At 48.7% G+C, this 18,971-nt stretch overlaps 1 protein-coding gene across 1 annotated transcript in view; it reads right to left on the bottom strand.

Annotated features, from left to right (window-relative positions):
- LOC146809649 (uncharacterized) overlaps window positions 1–18,971 on the bottom strand; it is a 763,091-nt gene that overhangs the window by 224,902 nt on the left and 519,218 nt on the right. Inside the window, exon 5 of the mRNA XM_085616508.1 lies at window positions 15,217–15,510. Within this exon, the coding sequence (XP_085472634.1) occupies window positions 15,217–15,510 (294 nt within the window). The remainder of the gene's footprint in view (window positions 1–15,216; window positions 15,511–18,971) is intronic.

The raw sequence follows: 18,971 nt of genomic DNA, 5'->3' as shown, positions 1-18,971 counted from the left end.
TCGTGCAATGCCGGTAGTCACATGTCAGGTGTCATTATCCGTATACCTGGCATCAGGGGACAGTTGCGGGTGTTGGCGACTGTGCCATGCCAGTGACGCAGTGCTCAACAAGTCTGTACTACATGCACACATGTCAAAGGTGTGAAGGGGATGTGTGGCACATAGTGCACCTTGACACATGACATGTGTACACAGCTCATCACACATCTATTGGGTTCAAACATGAGGAGATTTGTGCCACATCACAGCCTGACACACCTAGGCCCGAGACATGTAGGACTGTGCCATGCCAGTGACGCAGTGCTCAACAAGTCTGTACTACATGCACACATGTCAAAGGTGTGAAGGGGATGTGTGGCACATAGTGCACCTTGACACATGACATGTGTACACAGCTCATCACACATCTATTGGGTTCAAACATGAGGAGATTTGTGCCACATCACAGCCTGACACACCTAGGCCCGAGACATGTAGGACTGCACTGACAATGACTTGATGTCCAGCCTCGGCCAAGTATGACAGCTCAGTTCCTTTCTGTGCGCCGCCTGCCACCCGTGTAAGGTGTGAAACGCACCGTACACATGCCCGGAGGGCGTGTGTAGGGTCCTTATCACTATGGTTGTGTCGCCGTAAGCGTACGCCATAGGGATACGGTCCGTACACCCGTGTGTAGGGTCCGTATCCCTATGGTAGTGCAACCGTAGGCGTACGCCCTAGGGATACGGTCCGTACATGTGTGTGTAGGGTCTGTACCACTATGGTTGTGTCGCCGTACGCGTACGCCCTAGGGATACGGTCCGTACACGCATGTCTAGGATCCGTACCACTATGGTTGTGTCGCCGTAGGCGTATGCCATAGGGATATGGTCCGTACATGCGTGTGTAGGGTCCGTATCCCTATGGTAGTGCAGCCGTAGGCGTACGCCCTAGGGATACGGTCCGTACAGGCATCTGTAGGGTCCGTACCACTATGGTTGTGTCGCCGTAGGCTTACGGCCTAGGGATACGGTCCGTACATGCGTGTGTAGGGTCCGTATCCCTATGGTAGTGCAGCCATAGGCGTACGCCCTAGGGATACGGTCCGTACACACATGTGTAGGGTCCGTACCACTATGGTTGTGTCGCCGTACGCGTACGCCCTAGGGATACGGTCCGTACACGCGTGTGTAGGGGCCGTATCACTATGGCGTACGCGTACGGCGACACAACCATGGTGATACGGACCCTACAGACGCCTGTACGGACCGTATCACTGGAGTAGTGGTGCCCTAGGGTCGTGGAACACTCCGTACCTGTGTGTGTATAGTGAAATTACATAGGGGACACATGAGGGACAATTATAAGGGCCTAAATGCATGCTGGTTGTCATGGAGACCCAGTTTCAAGTTCAAATTTTTTCATCAGGTGGCCAGCAGAAGTCGGTTGGAGACAATATACAAAGTTGCAAAGTGGTTGTTGACTTGACATCATGCTCATTTTTTAAAACATGCAAAGGCACCCACTGGGGTGGGTCTAAAGGGATTGGAGGAAACGTAGGATGCAAATGAGATTGACCAATCACTCTGTACTCCTGTAAATGAAACTGGCCAGCAAGGCAAATATAAGGCAGCCAGGCCCCATGAGAGAGCACTTGCCTGCACAACCTTTCATTCCACACCACTGCTGCTGCTCGTGATTCCTCTGGCACCATGTCCAGGTCTGTGGAGAGGTCACAGCCATTCACCCAGGCGGAGAACCAGGCCCTGCTGGATGTGATCCTCCCACAGTACCCTTGCCTGGATGGGAGACCAGGGGAGCAGGTGAGTGCTGACTCCATTAGCTTAGACTGTGCCCCTTTTTTGTGACTGTCACTTCTGGCATTGTGTCCAGGTGTGACAGACATGCAATGTTCTTTGGAGTGGGTCCCAGGGGGGTTAATGCCTCATGTGTCCCATGCAGAGCATGCTGTAGTGCATGTCTGCACTCCTCACTTGCATAGTGCTTACTGTGACAATCACTGCATGGTGCATGCCACATTCAGCCTGGCTAATCCTCTTGGGAATGTTGTTTCTACAGTCCTGATGTGATTCTGTGGTCCCCCCAGTGTGACAGGTGACTGTACCCATAGATGTGTGTGAGTTGAGTGTACCTGTGGTGAGAGTGTCCAAATGATGTGTTCATCCCCTGGACATTGGTGTGTGTGTAAGTCCCCTGTCATGTGGGTGAGTGTCTATGTGGAGTGTTGCACCCCAGCTGCATGAGGGATGCATATACCCTACCCATCTGATGTGTGCAGGGAGCAGTGCTGTATGTCTGATGTGCTGAGCCTCCCCCACACCTGTGACACCCCCCCCCGTCTAGTGGCACATGTGCAGAGTGATGTTTGTACCCGCAGTTGCCAATGGCAGGTGATTGTCCTGTGCCTGTGTGTGTCTGTGTACCCTGCTGAGGTTGCGTCAGTGGCCTGGGGCATGTGACTGCTTTGAGGTGCTGTACCTAATCGTGGTGTAGCTTGTGATGCACAGTGTGAGCCGGGATCAGTGATTGTGTTGCACCCCTCATTCCACCTGTGTACTTCCAATGCCACGTAGTGCATTTGGCCTTCCCCAGAGGATGATGTCAAAGGTGCAATGAATTTGCTGCATACTATGCCCTGTTCAAACCAGCCAAATTGTTCAAATGTGTGTCTGTGACATGGAGCAGGTGTATTGATGTTGTCTCACTTTGTCATCCTCACAGGTAGGCGTCTATGCCAAGGGGGAGATCTGGAAGCAAGCCATCAGTGCCGTGAGGTCGGTGGAGGGTCGGAGGCGGCGCCTGGCCAAGGTGAGGAAATGCTGGCAGGATATCCGGTGCTGGACCAGGAGGATCGCCAGGGTCCTGCTGGGGGACTCACCAGAGAGCCATAAGAACCGTGGGCGCTGGCGTCTGACCCACCAGATGAAGCGTGTCCTGGCGGTGGTCTTCCCTGACTTGGATAGGCGCTTAGCGGAGAAGCAGCAGCAGGAAGGGGGTAGGTACATGTGTGTTTGTTGTGTGTCACCAGTTTTTGGAAGTGCGCAGTTGCATGGATACACTGCCAGGGTTCATATGTGCAGTACATATCCTGCTCCCCCCAGTTAACCGGTGCTGTTCTTCCTCCCTTCCCCTCCTTTACATGTGTTCCCTGGTCTGTGTGTAGTCACTCTTGCACAAGGTTATCTAGGCTGCCAGTTAATCCAAGTGCCCAATGCTTGCAGCATCATGTGTGGGGGTGGTGTGTAACATGTGTTGGGTCCTTGCCTGTGCCCTGGCCAGTTCAGTCAATGTGGGGTCCATGTTAGTTGGCACTGATGCTGAGTCCCAACATAGGAGTGTGTCTGAAAAGTGTACTGCCTTACAGCATGCATGACCATGACCAATGTTGTGCCCTCAGACATGATGTGCATGAGTGGGAGATGTGCATAGTGCAGGGACGTTTGCTTCTGTTGCAGTCATATCCATCCAGGACCATGGAGGAGTGTGGCCACTACAGTCCCCTGGGGCACCTTTTCCTAGGTATCATGTGTGTCATCCAACAATGTGGACATTCTCTGTGGCATTGTACCCTGGCCTCATTTGTATTTACGTTAAGTGTGCTACATGTGTCCACTGTACAGGGTGACCTAATTTGGCTTGTGCATACTCACAGTGGCCGGTGCCTGTGTGTTTTGGTACAACTATCTGATGATGGTTGTTTGTCAAATATATGTGTGGACAGGCGCACGAGGGTTAGTTTGTGTAAATTCATTGAAGGGCAATCCCCGAATAAGAGGTATAAGTACTTCCTCTGTGTCACTCACATTGTCTCAGGTAGGGGGGGTTTGTGCGGGCAAGGCCTACATGTCCAAACCGTATGTGTCCTTGCCAGGTCTGGCCTGTGTGATGATTGTCTGAACATACACAACATGCAGTGACCCAGTCATGTTGGGCAGGGTTTAATGTATTTGCTAAGCAGCATGTGCCAAAAGTTGAAAGACATGGTTCCTGCTCATCCCTTTTTTGGCTACGGTGTGTGGTCCAGATGCAGTACTCGACTGTCCCCAGAGGCTAGCTCCTCTGTCTAATTTGATATCAAGTTCTTTGCTGTTGTGTCATGCTCTCCATTGTTTCTCAGTGGCATGGTGGGTCAACCAACTGTGTGGTGCAGGGCCTACAGATGTGCGTAGTATTGTAGATGTTACTCATGTTGCTTTTCATGCTATGCACTGTGACCTATGTAGTTTTGAATCATGTGTCATATGTATACAGGTGTCTGATTATTTCCTGTCTCTTCACCTTGCCCACAGCATCGTCGGGGGAAACCGAAGGAGACACTGGCACGGTCCTTGAGGAGGGATCCAGCAGCGGTGCCACCAGTGCTGGCGAGTCTGACTCAGCGAGTGGCACGGAGGCGGAGGGGAGTGCGGCGGAGGACCTGTCCAGTCCCACCACCGACTATGGCGCTGACGGGTCCGAGGCTGAGCTCCCAGAGGGGGCGGACGCTTCTCCCAGAGCTGAAAGCAGCACTCCATCTGTCGCCGCCCCCTCCATTCCCATCACCCGCCTCCCAGTTGCTCTGGTCCCTTCCCTCCGTGCTAGGCGCCAACAGGTCTCCTTCAGGCACCGCACCCCCTGCCCCTGTCTCCTCTGCTGCCGTCAATGCCGAGTCTGTGGACATTCTGCGGCAGTTGCAGGTTGGTCAGACATCGATGCTTACTGTCCTCCATGGCCACACCACACTGCTGACACAGATGGTGTCGTACTTGGAGGGCATGTCAGCATTGATGTCTGATCAACGGATGTTGCTGAGGTCCATAGACGCATCACTGACTGCATCAGTGGATCTCCAGCAGCGCTCCATCCCCACCCTACCCCTGCACCATCCACACTTCCCACTCCCATGCCTGTCCCACGCACACCCAGATGTCCCCATGCACGCACCCCACCAGACACGGCAGCACACCACCAGGGAAGGCCAAGCGCACTCCTCCAGTCATGCACACACAGGGGGAAGTAGGCACACCCACTGGGTCTGGGGGCAAACGGCAGGCACGCAGCCACAGTGGGAGTCCGCAGTCCTCAAAACCCACTTCCTCCAAAACCACTCCCCTTAGCTCCCCTGCCCAACAGTCGGACGAGGAGTCCTTCAAAGCCAGTCTGTCCCTCAGCCCCAGTGTGACACCACCCCGCAAGCGGTCGAGAGAGTCCCCGGGCAGGGGAGTTGAGTCCCCCCCCTGTCCACACCCTCCCCCAGTAGCGCTGCAACCCATCCCTCCGACCCCCCCCCTCCTTGGGGCCTGTGGTTCATTCGGGTGCAGGGGAGACGCTGGGAGACCTTGCCACCGTATGCAGCGCCATCCTCACCACCACCTTTGGCGCTGCCCCACCCCCTGTGGTGGAGTTGTCCGTCCCTGCACCCACAACACCTACCCTTGCCCCTCCTGTCCCTGCGGTGCCTGGTCCTTCCCCCCCCATGATGCCCCCCCTTCTGTGGATGAAATGGAACAGTGAACTGTAAAGGCAAGCTAGGGGAGACACGTCCCTAAGTGTCCCCCACCAGGACTTTTCACATGGCCTGGCCTATGGGCCCTCTATATTATGGACATTCATTTAGCAAATATTATTTTCTGCTGAATAAAGCATTTTGGTTTTCTTTTGCACACTAATGCTTTCCTGGACTTGCTGTTGGTGGTGCTGCTCCATGATTTGGGGTGGTGATAATGTGTTAGGTGTCTGGGAAATGTTGTAGTGTGCTGCTCATGGGGTGGACCCTGGTATCTGTGTGCCATCACAAGGGCTCTGCAAATAATCCTTGGCCATGTGTGCTCTTACTGTATGGTAATTTTGTCCCACGGTGTGTTCCTTCGTCTGCGGACCCTGACATCTTCCCTGCAGGCTGTTTCCCAATTGTTGTCCTGAGCTCTGTCTACATTTCCTGGGTGTGTGAGGGATCCCTTCAACTTTGGCCATGCATGCTCAGCAATGTCTCCACCTGCATCATTTGTGGCATCCTTGGTGGTCACTGTACTAGTGTATGGAGTATATTGACATGACTTCATGTGGACATGTTCCCTTTTATGCCCTATACATGTGTGTACTCCCAGCCTCGCACACATGTGTTACGTGTTCTGCAGGGTCTTTGGTCACCTGACTGACAATTGTGGGCATTGTATCTGTGGGTACTCCACCCTTTTCCTTCCATGGGAGTCACCAACTTGTTGGCTGCTCCAGCACCTGTACATTCCTATCAGTCCTGCAATGTGCGTGACAGTGTGTGTTCCCTTTGGGTCTCTTAGTTTAGTAGGGTGGCACATGAGTATACAGTCTTGTTGCATGCTCTCATTGTGTGTATTGTGCTGCCAGCACCAGGGGTGGGTATGCATGTGTCATTTGTCATCACACCCACATGTGGTGTGTCATGCAGTGGGGGATGGACATCCACCCTCATTGGAGTTGGACACTGCTGTCAGTGATGTGTTGGCATGCCACTCTCAATATTGTCGCACTTTGTGTATGCCTTCATGCACCCGTGATAGGCACCCACCCCTCCTATGTCTGGGCACTGCTGGGAGTGATAGGCACCCACCCCTCCTATGTCTGGGCACTGCTGGGAGGACTCTGCACCCACCCCTCCTATGTCTGGGCACTGCTGGGAGGACTCTGCACCCACCCCTCCTATGTCTGTGCACTGCTGGGAGGACTCTGCACCCACCCCTCCTATGTCTGTGCACTGCTGGGGGGACTCTGCACCCACCCCTCCTATGTCTGGGCACTGCTGGGAGGACTCTGAACACACCCCTCCTATGTCTGGGCACTGCTGGGAGGACTCTGCACCCACCCCTCCTATGTCTGGGCACTGCTGGGGGGACTCTGCACCCACCCCTCCTATGTCTGGGCACTGCTGGGAGTGATAGGCACCCACCCCTCCTATGTCTGGGCACTGCTGGGAGTGATAGGCACCCACCCCTCCTATGTCTGGGCACTGCTGGGAGGACTCTGCACCCAGCCCTCCTATGTCTGGTCACTGCTGGGAGTGATAGGCACCCACCCCTCCTATGTCTGGGCACTGCTGGGAGGACTCTGCACCCACCCCTCCTATGTCTGGGCACTGCTGGGAGTGATAGGCACCCACCCCTCCTATGTCTGGGCACTGCAGGGAGGACTCTGCACCCACCCCTCCTATGTCTGGGTACTGCTGGGATTGATGGGCACCCACCCCTCCTATGTCTGGGCACTGCTGGGAGGACTCTGCACCCACCCCTCCTATGTCTGGGCACTGCTGGGAGGACTCTGCACCCACCCCTCCTATGTCTGGGCACTGCTGGGGGGACTCTGCACCCACCCCCCCTATGTCTGGGCATTGCTGGGGGGACTCTGCACACACCCCTCCTATGTCTGGGCACTGCTGGGAGTGATAGGCACCCACCCCTCCTATGTCTGGGCACTGCTGGGAGTGATAGGCACCCACCCCTCCTATGTCTGGGCACTGCTGGGGGGACTCTGCACCCACCCCTCCTATGTCTGGGCACTGCTGGGGCTGATGGGCACACACCCCTATGTGTCTGTCCACTGGCGTGGTACGAGCCGTACCCACGTCCTACGGCCTGGCTATGGGCCCTACCCCTACGGCACCCCAACAATGGCGGGACGGCCCGTACCCATGCCTTTTGGACGTGGGTACGGGTCGTACCCCCATTGTTGGGGTGCCGTAGGGGTACGTACCGTACCCATGCCTTTAGGACGTAGGTACGGCTCGTACCAAGCGTACCCCTACATCACCACTGCAATGGTGGTACGGGCCGTACCCATGCCTGTGGGACGTGGGTACGGGCCGTACCACCATTGTGGCGGTGATGTAGTGGTACGGCCCATACCCAGGCCTTTAGGACGTGGGTATGAGTCGTACCCCCATTGTTGGGGTGCCGTAGGGGTACGTACCGTACCCATGCCTTTAGGACGTGGGTACGGCCCGTACCACGCGTACCCCTACATCACCACTGCAATGGTGGTACGGGCCGTACCCACGCTCGGGGGGCCTGGGTACGGGCCGTGCCACCATTGTGGCGGTGATGTAGGGGTACGCGTGGTACGGGCCGTACCCACGCTCTTCAGGCGTGGGTACGGTTCGTACCCTTACGTCACGCCAACAATGGCGGTACGGCCCGTACCCATGCCTTTGGGACATGGGTACGGGCCGTACCGCCATTGTTGGGGTGCCATAGGGGTACGGCCTGTACCCACGCCTTAGGAGCGTGGGTATGGGTCGTACCATGCCCACCCCTACGTCACCCCAACAATGGCGTGGGTACGGTGCGTACCACAATTGTTGTGATGCTGGTTCGCGTCCATGTTGACTTCCGTTGTGGCGGACGCAGGCCTTGGTGGAGATGCCCCCACCCCCAAAGTGACCAGGCCCTGGGGGTCAGGTATGTACAGGGCATGTGTGATTTTGGACTTGGGTGGGGGTTATGTTTCCTGCCCCTGCCCCCCCCTTTGCCCCTGGGTGTTGTTCTGACCTTCTGCGGCATCTGCGTCGGTTCTTGTACACCAGGTGGACAGCTATGAGGGCCGGGATGACACGTAGGTTGGGATCCATGGCTGTCCGTCGCGTACAGGTGCTCCTTCTGCGTGTCGTCCTGATTTCCCGGCATTTTTTGGCTGCCGTAAAATATTGTCTGTGCGGAGTGACGTCGGCATGAATCGTACTTGCTGGTTCGTGAAACGCTGCCTGACTCCGTCCGGACGTCACGTCCGCGGTGTCCCAGATCAGAATTGTGGGTATTTTTAGGTCGGTCGGTGGTTTTTACGATTCGTACGCAAATGGTGTTTGCGTACGAATCGTACTTGCATGTTTGTAAGGTATTTTTCCCGGGTACGAGTAGGACGGAGAAAACGCTCCGTCCGACGGTTCGTACCCGGGTTTTAACGGATTGGAATCGGCACCTTAATGTATGTGGGCTCATTTTAGTAAACTCTGGGAAAGTTGATTAGTAATTGGGGTGAATGGTAGTTCAACACAAATAATATTGTCAATATCCTTGTTATATCCAGTAAAGGTTTCAGTGATTGAATATGAGCTCAACACCCCAGTAGATATGGCATAGAGTAGTCAGGCCTAACATAGGAAACTGTGCAAATAATTTGAAGTACCATGTTAGAAATTGGGTCTCGAGTTGGTAGAGGAATGCACCCTGAACAAGTAGAGACCACCTCTCCAGTCAGGGTAAGGTAGATACATACTAAAAAGTGACCTGTGCTCTACCTCTGGTAGCTTGGCACAGATCAGTCAGGCTTATCTAAAGAGGCGATTTGTAAAGTATTTTTGAAACACATACACACATCAACACAATTAAAACACCACAAAAAGACTCCACCCAGATTTAGATAAATTGAGAATAATTTTATAAATAAATCAAGAGAAAAACATCAAATATCCCATAAGTAAAAGTCTAGTTATTTATTATTAAAGAACAAATAGAATCTAGTGCTTAGAAGCAATAAGCGCCTACAGGGGTTATATGGTCGCACTGGACCGGGGCAAGGTCAAAAGCTCAGACTGACTGCGATGGAGCACAGGCCAAGGACAAAAGCCATGTAGGCCTGATGAAAAGAGTTCTCTGATCCTGGCAACAGTGTGATGCAGGGAGTAGATGAACGATAAGTCAATATCGGGCCCGCAGTTGAGATAATGCATTTATTCTCTTCACGCAGTGGCGGCGATGCGTCGGGTCTGTTGAGTGAAGCACTGGTAGTGCAGCAGTTCTGAAAACAATGCGCCGGGTTAATCCGCAATGGACGGGCGATGCATTGATCTTCTCCAAGCATTGGTGGAGAGGCGTTGGTTCTGAAGTGGTGGTTAAGGACCCAATGCCGCAGTTCCATGTGCGATGCAGCGGGTTCTATTCCCGCAACAGGGTTGATGTGCTGGTTCTTCTACTTGCAGACTGAAGGACGGCGATTTATTAGTTGCAAGTATGTCGGACCGCTTCCGATGAACTAGGCACAGGAGCAGGGGTAGAGATTTGATAGCCCGTGGTCTCAAGAAGCAATAGGCAAGCCAACAAGCCCTTAGAGATCACTTTGGTTGCAAGGCAGAATCCAGTTCTGCTCAGCGGGGTCAGGGAGCAATAGGCAGCAGGGCAGCACAGCAGAAAAGCAAACCTTCAAGGTCAGAAGTCCAGCAGAGTGCCAGTCCTTGATGCAGCACAGCAGTTCTTCTAACAGAGTCCAGTTGTAAGTACAGAAGTGTCCGATTTGGTGGCATCAGAGACCTAGTATTTATACCCAGGTATGCCTTTGAAGTGGGGGTGACTTCGAAGAAGGGTCTTTAAGGTGCACAAAGGTCCATTCTTCCTGACTGCAGACTATCAGGAGGGAGTAATCAGCCCTTTGTATGGGGATAAGAAACTGCCTATTCAGGTGTAAGTGTTAGTCCCGCCCTCTCTTCCTGCCCAAGAAGAGCCATCAGAAAGCAGCTGACTGCTCGGACACACCTTAACTTCCTGTGCTTGTGGTAGTCTAGAGGGAATGTACAAAGTGTAGCTGTCACCCACCCTACATGTGTATTGGAGACAGGCTGCAGGCACACAGAGCTGTAAGAGCAGAAAAATGTCCACTTTCTGAAAGTGGCATTTCTAAAATAGTAACGAGGATTTATCATTACCATTCCAAAGATATGAAACATGACACAGCTACTCCTTTCTGATTTGGATTTATATCTTAAATGTGTATTAAAGTATTCCTAGTGTTAAACTATGAGAGAAGTAGGCATCACTGTAGTGAAAAATGAATTCAGGTGTTTTTCCCTACCAGGACATGCAAAACTTAAAAGTACATGTCCTACCATTTACTTACATAGCACTCAGCTCTATGGGCCACCTAGAGCCTTCCTTAGGGGTGGCATATGTGCAATAAAAGGAGAGGTTGGAGAAACAGCACAAACTCCCTGTCCAGAGCTGAGCGTCAATGCAGCCCACTGAGTCAATCCCCGCGCTACTCTCATAGTAGTAGCGCAGTGCGGAGATTGGACAGCGAGTCTGTGATGCGACCAGGAAGAAGAACACCGAGGCGCGACGCAGGAGGAGGCCAGCAGCTCCAGGTAAATCTTCATTTTAAAAAAAATATTCTTATACTATCCCTCCCCCGGGTGCTTCCCTCTACTGCAGAGGTCTTCAATCTGTGGGGCGCGACCCCCAGGGGGGCCGTGGCGTCATGGGAAGGGGGGCGCGTATTCATTCCCCAGCCTTATTGTCGGCACACAAAGATTGCTGAATGGCATCAGGTCCCAGCGGTTGTCCCAGACAAAGCCTCGCACTGGGAGCTGCTCTTAGAAGCAAACATACTGTGCAAACTCCTCACCAGTTGATGACGGAGGATGGGTCTTGGCGACCACGACCGATAGGAGGCAGGCAGACTCTGCGGGAGGCAAGTGCCAGCTTAATTGAGCCCAGCAGGCCTGTTTAATGCACTGCGTCCACAAGGGAAGGTGCGAGCTGGGCTGGTGGGGGGCCGTTCTCACCAGGGGAAAATGAGATGGAAGTCAGAGGCCAGAACCACCCATGTACGAACTTTCCTTACGTTCTGCTATCTCAAAATGTGTCATTTTTCCTGTTCATATTTCGCTAGTACTTAATCTTGCCTTCTCTAAGAGTGTTTGCAGGCCACAACTGTGAGCCCTAGAGTTCCTTATTCAAAGCAGTGCGAGTTTCTCACAGTGGCCGTCAGTGGGGTCATGAAGGTGTTCAGAATACATTACCATCCAGTCCTTGGCCTCTCTGAAGAACAAAAGTTATAGTATTCCAGTTGCAATTGTAATTCTGTTCAAATGAGCATGTGAAGGAGGTAAACAGTTGCCAAAATATTGACCCAGGGTAGGCAAAGAAAATGCAGTGCTTACAGGCTAGTGAGTTCGAAGTGTTTTTGTGATGGGTTACAACGTAAAGGAGATATGAAAACATGCATTCCAGGGTGACTGAAAAGACAGTGCTGAAGAAGAAAGAGAATAGGTGTCAGATATTCAGATGAAAGATGTAGCGAGAAAGAGCGTAGGTGTCTATTATAGAGTGTAAATTACTCCACTACCCCTTCCTCAGGTTTCAGTAATGTTTTTTACAGTCTCATATGTTCAGTCTGTAAACATATTCAATATTATTTATAAAATCATTGTTGGTATAAATTTATCTTAAATAGATAACCATCAATGACAAAGCCAATAGTCCTGGCTGGTTTCAGGCATGTCGTGCCAATGATGGAAATAAATGAAATTTAGTTTTGGCATTTAATCCCTTGATAACAAAGTCCATGCCCCCCTCTTACAGTCTCCCCGGACGGCGGGGGATGGGTGGTAGGGGGGGGCGTTCTCACCGAGGGGAAAATGGGATGGAAGTCAGAGGCCAGAACCTCCCAACAACAAACTAACAAACTTTCCATACCTTCTGCTATCCCGAAATTTGTCATGTTTCCTGTTTTTTCCACATAGTCTACACAAATACTTTTGTAATGCATACTGTAAAGGGCTCTTGTATTTTGAAGTGATTTAACATTTTCGTTTTTTTATTGTGGTGCATAAAACACCTTTGTACTGGAAAGGCTTATTGACATCTGGTGCTAATATTTATATTTCCTTTTAAATACATGTTTGCAGATTATATTTTAAGATTTATTTCTAATAACTTTTAATTTTTTTATTCCTTGCTCTCATTGAGGCATAATTCTGTCAAATATTATATTTATAATGTGCAATCGCACAACCCTTTGTGTGATGAAGATGGCTTCCGCAAAGAAAGTACTCGCAAAATATTTAAATAGCCATTCCCCTACTTTCTGGAAAAAGATAACCCTCCTGGGACAGTTAATTCTGATCATTTAAGCTATCCATTATTATATATGTAGCTACCTGGCGGTGAATAACCCAAAACATTTACAGAATAGACTGTTTAATATTATTTCCCCACCGTGAAAATGATTTGCCTGGGGAATGAGGGTGTTTATGGTTATTGATAATGAGTAACATGTTTCTAGAATTTTTTTGTCAGGAGGGGGTCCTTACACCTAAAAACTTTTGAGAAAGGGGTCTCGACATCAAAAAGTTTGAGGACCTCTGATTTAAGCTATCCATTATTATATATGTAGCTACCTGGCGGTGAATAACCCAAAACATTTACAGAATAGACTGTTTAATATTATTTCCCCACCGTGAAAATGATTTGCCTGGGGAATGAGGGTGTTTATGGTTATTGATAATGAGTAACATGTTTCTAGAATTTTTTTGTCAGGAGGGGGTCCTTACACCTAAAAACTTTTGAGAAAGGGGTCTCGACATCAAAAAGTTTGAGGACCTCTGCTCTACTGTGACCCTCCACCCTCCCCACCATTTTTTGTTTGTGTTGCCTGCCACTGAGAAAAGGGAACCACCATGGCAGGTGAGGTGAGAAACACTAGACTCTTGGAAATAACATCTCCAACGCTTGGGACCCCTTTTGATTTTGCGTAAACTGACTTTTTGGCTCAGTTCTACATGGTTTGTTTTTACACCCACAGGTGGCATGAGCAAACCCAATTCAATGCACCAGTACTGAATGTGAAAAATAGACTATTGTAGCCCTGCAGATCCTCACCCAGTACATAAATGAGGTTGTGTCAATGCTTTTGGGTTATTAACAGGGGGCAGTGGTAATCCAAATGTTTATTTAAGAATGATTTACACACTCAGTATCACTAGAAATGCAATATGTAACGTGTTTATTTTAAAATAGTTGTTTTATAATGCCAAGATCTTGTGCACATAATATTGGTAATATCACAGAATATAATAAAAAGCAACTAAAAGCTATAATAACAGTGAAAACAGGGAAAACTCATAACATCACAATGTATAGCTCTTGCACCATCACTGTTCTATCTGTAAGCGCTATGCTAGTTCTAGCAGATAAATAAAAAAATAAGCCTGAGTTTTGGAGGTGGTGTGCATGCCTGAACAACAGGGTTTGCTGACTGTAATAGCTTGTTAGCTATTTCGAGCAGAAGTTCAAGAGCTAGGAGATTGCATCCATGCAAGAACACAATCCTGACACCAGTTTTTGAAGGCAGAATGAAATGCTTCGCTTAGCCTCAGGGAGTCTTGGTCGAGGCTTCTTCTGCCGAGATTTAATCTGGTGCTGGGCTCATCTGGATCTGTGGCCTGCATCTGTGACAGGGATGAAGTTTCCTCTCCTAAGTGGTCAAGTGGAAGTCCTTACACATTGTTACTTACCGAAGATGGAATTAATTATGTCACCTTAGAAGTGTTTTGGCATAATCATATACATCAGTGGATTTACTAATAAGGTAAAAATGTGTCAATTTAGACTACATTATTTGGGCTATGGTTGTTATTTCACATAGAAAAGGCACCTGTCACAGACTGATGTCTCATTGGGGGTATCGTTGATGTCTATATCTGAATGACATGACAACTTTTACAGTCCTTGGAAAGATAGGCACAGATGACATCTGCATAAAAGGCAGACATGTTGATGATTCTGCAGGAATTGAGGAAAATGTCGACTCCCATTAACTAAAATTGAGAAGATGGCGACTTACATTACCTAAAGTGGATTCAGGGTTTACTTAAAAATTGAGTCAGACCATAGAACTTTACGTCATCATGACATGCAGTATCTGGGTCAAAGGTAAACATCCTGGACAAGCTAACTAAAATTGAGATTATGACTAAAATGGAACCTGTCCTGTAGTATTCAAGAACGTAAAACAAAAAGAAAGAAGTCTAAAAGCACGTCAATAAAGCTGATGAATTAAAAGAATTATGGTGGGAAACAATCATAAGACTTGTGACGTTCCTTGGAACAATCTCTAAACTAAATAGTCACTAAATTATTACAGAATGTGTTTTTGATTGAGCATGCTTATCAGACATATTCATTATATATTTACAGAATAAAAGCACACGCCAGAAGCCTGTATTTTATGAAAAGCAATTAATCACTTGTTACATGTTCAATAGCACGTCTTCAAACAAATGAAAAAGGGGTCTCCAAGCTGAAAGAATAGATCCTTACAACAGAGCCTACACAGTTATTGATACAAAGAACAATAATGCCACCCTCTTACCACACCATTAGGTGAGTTGAGGATAATATTGGCAACACTATCTATTCCCTCATCACCAACAGCATTCATGGATCGTTTGTTACAGGGACAAAACGTTCCCCATACAAAGTAAGAGAAATAACTTACCGACATCTATCTGCACAGGGTCACTTAACTGTGACTTGAATTGCAGTCCAACTTCAAACAAACATGTGTACTTTCCTCCATTAGAGATAAGCAGTCCATTTATCTCATGGGATGTGATCATCTCTCTGTCTGGTACAATCTTTGTAGCAATTGGGTTGGAAGAGTGAACGATATTAAAATGTACAGTCTTGTCTGCGCCAAACACTGGAACGTGGCAGGAGAATAATACACTCTCTCCTGCCTTAAACAAACTATATGGGCTGTTGATGGAGATGCTTGGTTTTTGTACACCACCTGCAAGAAAGAGAACTGTGTTTCACTGTGTGGAAATACATTTGACAATAATCTTTTTTTTAAAAACACTGGCTTGCTGGTATAATGTAATGAGATGCAAGTGTACTGGCGATTCAATGGTTATGCTGGTCACTCCTGAGCAGATAGTGTGTACTGACACAAATATTTATTGTTGAAAAGGTGCAAGCATGCAGTACATTGCCCGGGCTGCCCCCCCCCCCTCTTCTGTCCTATGCATTTCCAAGAACTCGAGCAACCCCAATAGATAGAGGAGATCCTAGCCTTCTTCGAGACCATCCCTTCCTCAGATTCTGAGGCCTTATCTTTCAGTTTCAAAATAGCCAATTGTTTCGCATTCAAAGGAATGTTGTTATATCTCCCACCAGGGAAAAAGAAAAACACGTTCCTTGCCTTCCTCAATACACTACTTGAAACGTGTGCTCTGGCGAACAATTTTGCTATACTAGGTGATTTCAATTTTCATCTGGACGTGGGCATGGACTCAAACACGATCTCATTACTTGATACCATGACACTTGCTGGGCTAAATCAAAGGGTCAAAGGCCCTACACATCAGGCTGGCCATACTTTGGATGGTATTTTTACTAACTATGACACACTTGAGATCAAGCAAATCCTACCACTGAGTTGGACCGATCACAGTGCTATTATTTTTGAGCTTGATAACTCGTTCAAGGGCCAATCAAGCCAATTCAACCAGTTAGCTGGATCATATCGTAACTGGCAAAAGATGGACAACAACCAGCTTAACCTCCAGCTTACACACCTACTCACAAAATCACCTCAAGATCCAGAACAGGCCTCTATTCATTTCAATCAATGGTTCACAGCAACGGCCAATTTGATAGCCCCACTTAAAAAATCGTCAAGTAATAGGACTACTCCATCTGCCCCCTGGTTCACAGACACTCTTAGACTTAAAAAACGGGAGTGCAGGGGACAGGAGAGATGTTGGAGAATTAAGTACGACGAACAGGAACTGGAAAATTACAAAACTCTACTAGCCGATTACAAAAAACTGTCAGAAAAGGCTTACTATTTTTCTAAGTAAATCAAGGAGGCAGAAAACTCCTCCAAAGAGCTCTTTCGGGTGATAACTAAACTGTCTACACCCCCAGAAAGAAAGGGGAGTGACCACTCTGAGGAATTCTGTAACTCACTCACCCGCACTTTCAAAATAAAGTGAAGCAAGTCTTCATCACCTTTGGCAATGGGGCAAACTCGAAGAATTACAACACATCAAGGTCACAACACCCAAGTGCCTCCATCCTCGCAAAATTCAGAACAGTAACTGTCGACGAGACAATTACACTTATTTCCAAAATAAGATCAGGCTCACCCTATGATCCACTCCCTCCCATGATATTTAAACAAGCCCCGGAGATCCTTGGAAGTAGCCTAACTTCCATTTTTAATTCAATGTTCACAGAAGGTGTCTTTCCCTCTATGTGGAAGAGAGCCTCGATTGTACGCCTTTTGAAAAAACTCAACCTGGATGCACTGTACCCAGGCAAATATAGGCCTATCTCATGTCTTCCAGTTCCAGCCAAATTGGCTGAAAAAGTTATGAACAACCAGCTTATATCATATCTACATGAACATAACCTGCTGGATGAGGTGCAATTTGGATTCAGGGCAGAGCATAGCACCGAAACAGCACTAACAAAGGCCACTGATTAAATAAGAACTGTAATGGACACAGGGGGCGCTGCGGCTCTAGTCCTGCTTGACCTGTCGGCGGCCTTCAACATGGTAGACCACAAAACCCTGCTTAAAATTCTAAATTCCGGGGGGGAGGGTGTTGGGTGTTGGGAAGGGAGGGGGTTTTCTTGACAGATGATGTATGAATAGCTCTCCAATGTTCCTTGTTATGGTAAAAATATCAAGAGCTGTTGCTATATACTATGTGGCAGATCCCCTGGTTCTACTGGGGCCTGCAGTCCTTGCCTTCTTGATTAATAAAAGTGTTGTTATAAAAAAAAAAATCTAAATTCGCTTGGCATCTCTGAAATTGGTCTCCTCCTTTCTAGCTGATAGGACACAATCTATCGCACTGGGTAATTTGACTTCCCCGTCCTTCACACTTCCTTGTGGAGTCCCACAAGGCTCTTCCTTAAGTCCTACGCTTTTCAATGCATATGTTTCGGAACTGGCAGCACTTATTAGATCCTTTGGAATGGCACTAACGTCATACGCGGATGACACCCAAATTGTGGTAACCATCAGCAAAAATACACTATCACCATTAAACAGATTTAGGGACTGTGTGACAGCAGTCAGCTCATGGATGAGTTCGCACTGCCTCAAGCTAAATTCCGGGAAAACAGAGGTGATTCTGTTTGGTAACTTTTCCCCCTCCCGGTCCCAGTTTTGGTGGCCAGATGACCTGGGAACAGCACCCGGTCCCCAAAGTAAAAAATCTGGGTGTGATGACAGACCAGAGGCTCGACTTTGAAGCCCAAGTCAGTTTCATCATCAAGTTTTTTTATTCTTAAAGCAATCAAGGAAATCCTACCACTGATCCCAACAGAAAGCAGGAAAACTGTAGCCACATCCCTAGTCCTTTCCAGACTGGATTACTATAATGGGTTATATCTTGGTGTGCCCAGGAAGCAATTACGTAGGCTCCAGATGATCCAAAACGTGGCCGCAAGACTCCTCTTGGGGATTCCCAAATTTCAGTCAGTGGGAAATCGTCTCGAGAGTCTGCACTGGTTGCCAATTAAAAGTCAGATCAAGTTTAAAACCCTGTGTATCACATACACAGCATTAAACAGGACCGGCCCTCAGTTCCTGAAACGTTCACTTCATTGGTACTCTCCAAATTGATGCCTCAGATCACAAAAGGCAAAAGTGATACTTTCTCAGAGATTTTGCAAATCAAACTGGGGTGGCAGAAGATTTGTGGAGGGAGCCACAAGGCTCTGGAACTCCCTCCCTTTTAACATCAGAAATCTTCCCTCCCTGACTTTGTTCAGGAAAGCCATCAAGACATGGCTGTTCTTTGATTAATGCTTCTGCTTGCTTCTCGGTCTGCTAGCGCCAAGTCAGCGTTGGTATTCGTGCTCTGTATACATTTATAACATAACATAACATAAGTCAGATGGCTCACAATAAAGACCAGGGATCCAAGGATTTCTAGTAGAATATTCCATCACATTCAGGGCCATCCCATCCTGGTGCCCTGGTTGCTCGAGATGCACAGCGAGGTGCATCAACAGGGCATATTGTCCGATTCCTTATGTGAGGCCCTCATCGTCGTACTAACCAAGGCAGGTAGAGACACCCTAGAATTGAGTTCATACCGTTCCCTGTCAATGTTGAACATTGATTATAAAATTTGAGTAAACTGTTAGCTAATCAATTACTTCCACTACTTCAGTCATTAGTGCACACCGACCAATGTGGGATCATAACCCACACGTCCACCTCTGGCAATA

The sequence above is a fragment of the Triturus cristatus genome, chromosome 7 (genome assembly GCF_964204655.1).
Source record: "Triturus cristatus chromosome 7, aTriCri1.1, whole genome shotgun sequence".
Classification (NCBI taxonomy): domain Eukaryota; kingdom Metazoa; phylum Chordata; class Amphibia; order Caudata; family Salamandridae; genus Triturus; species Triturus cristatus.
The sequence above is the reverse complement of the archived record's forward strand: the minus strand, read 5'-3'. Positions and strand labels throughout refer to the sequence as shown.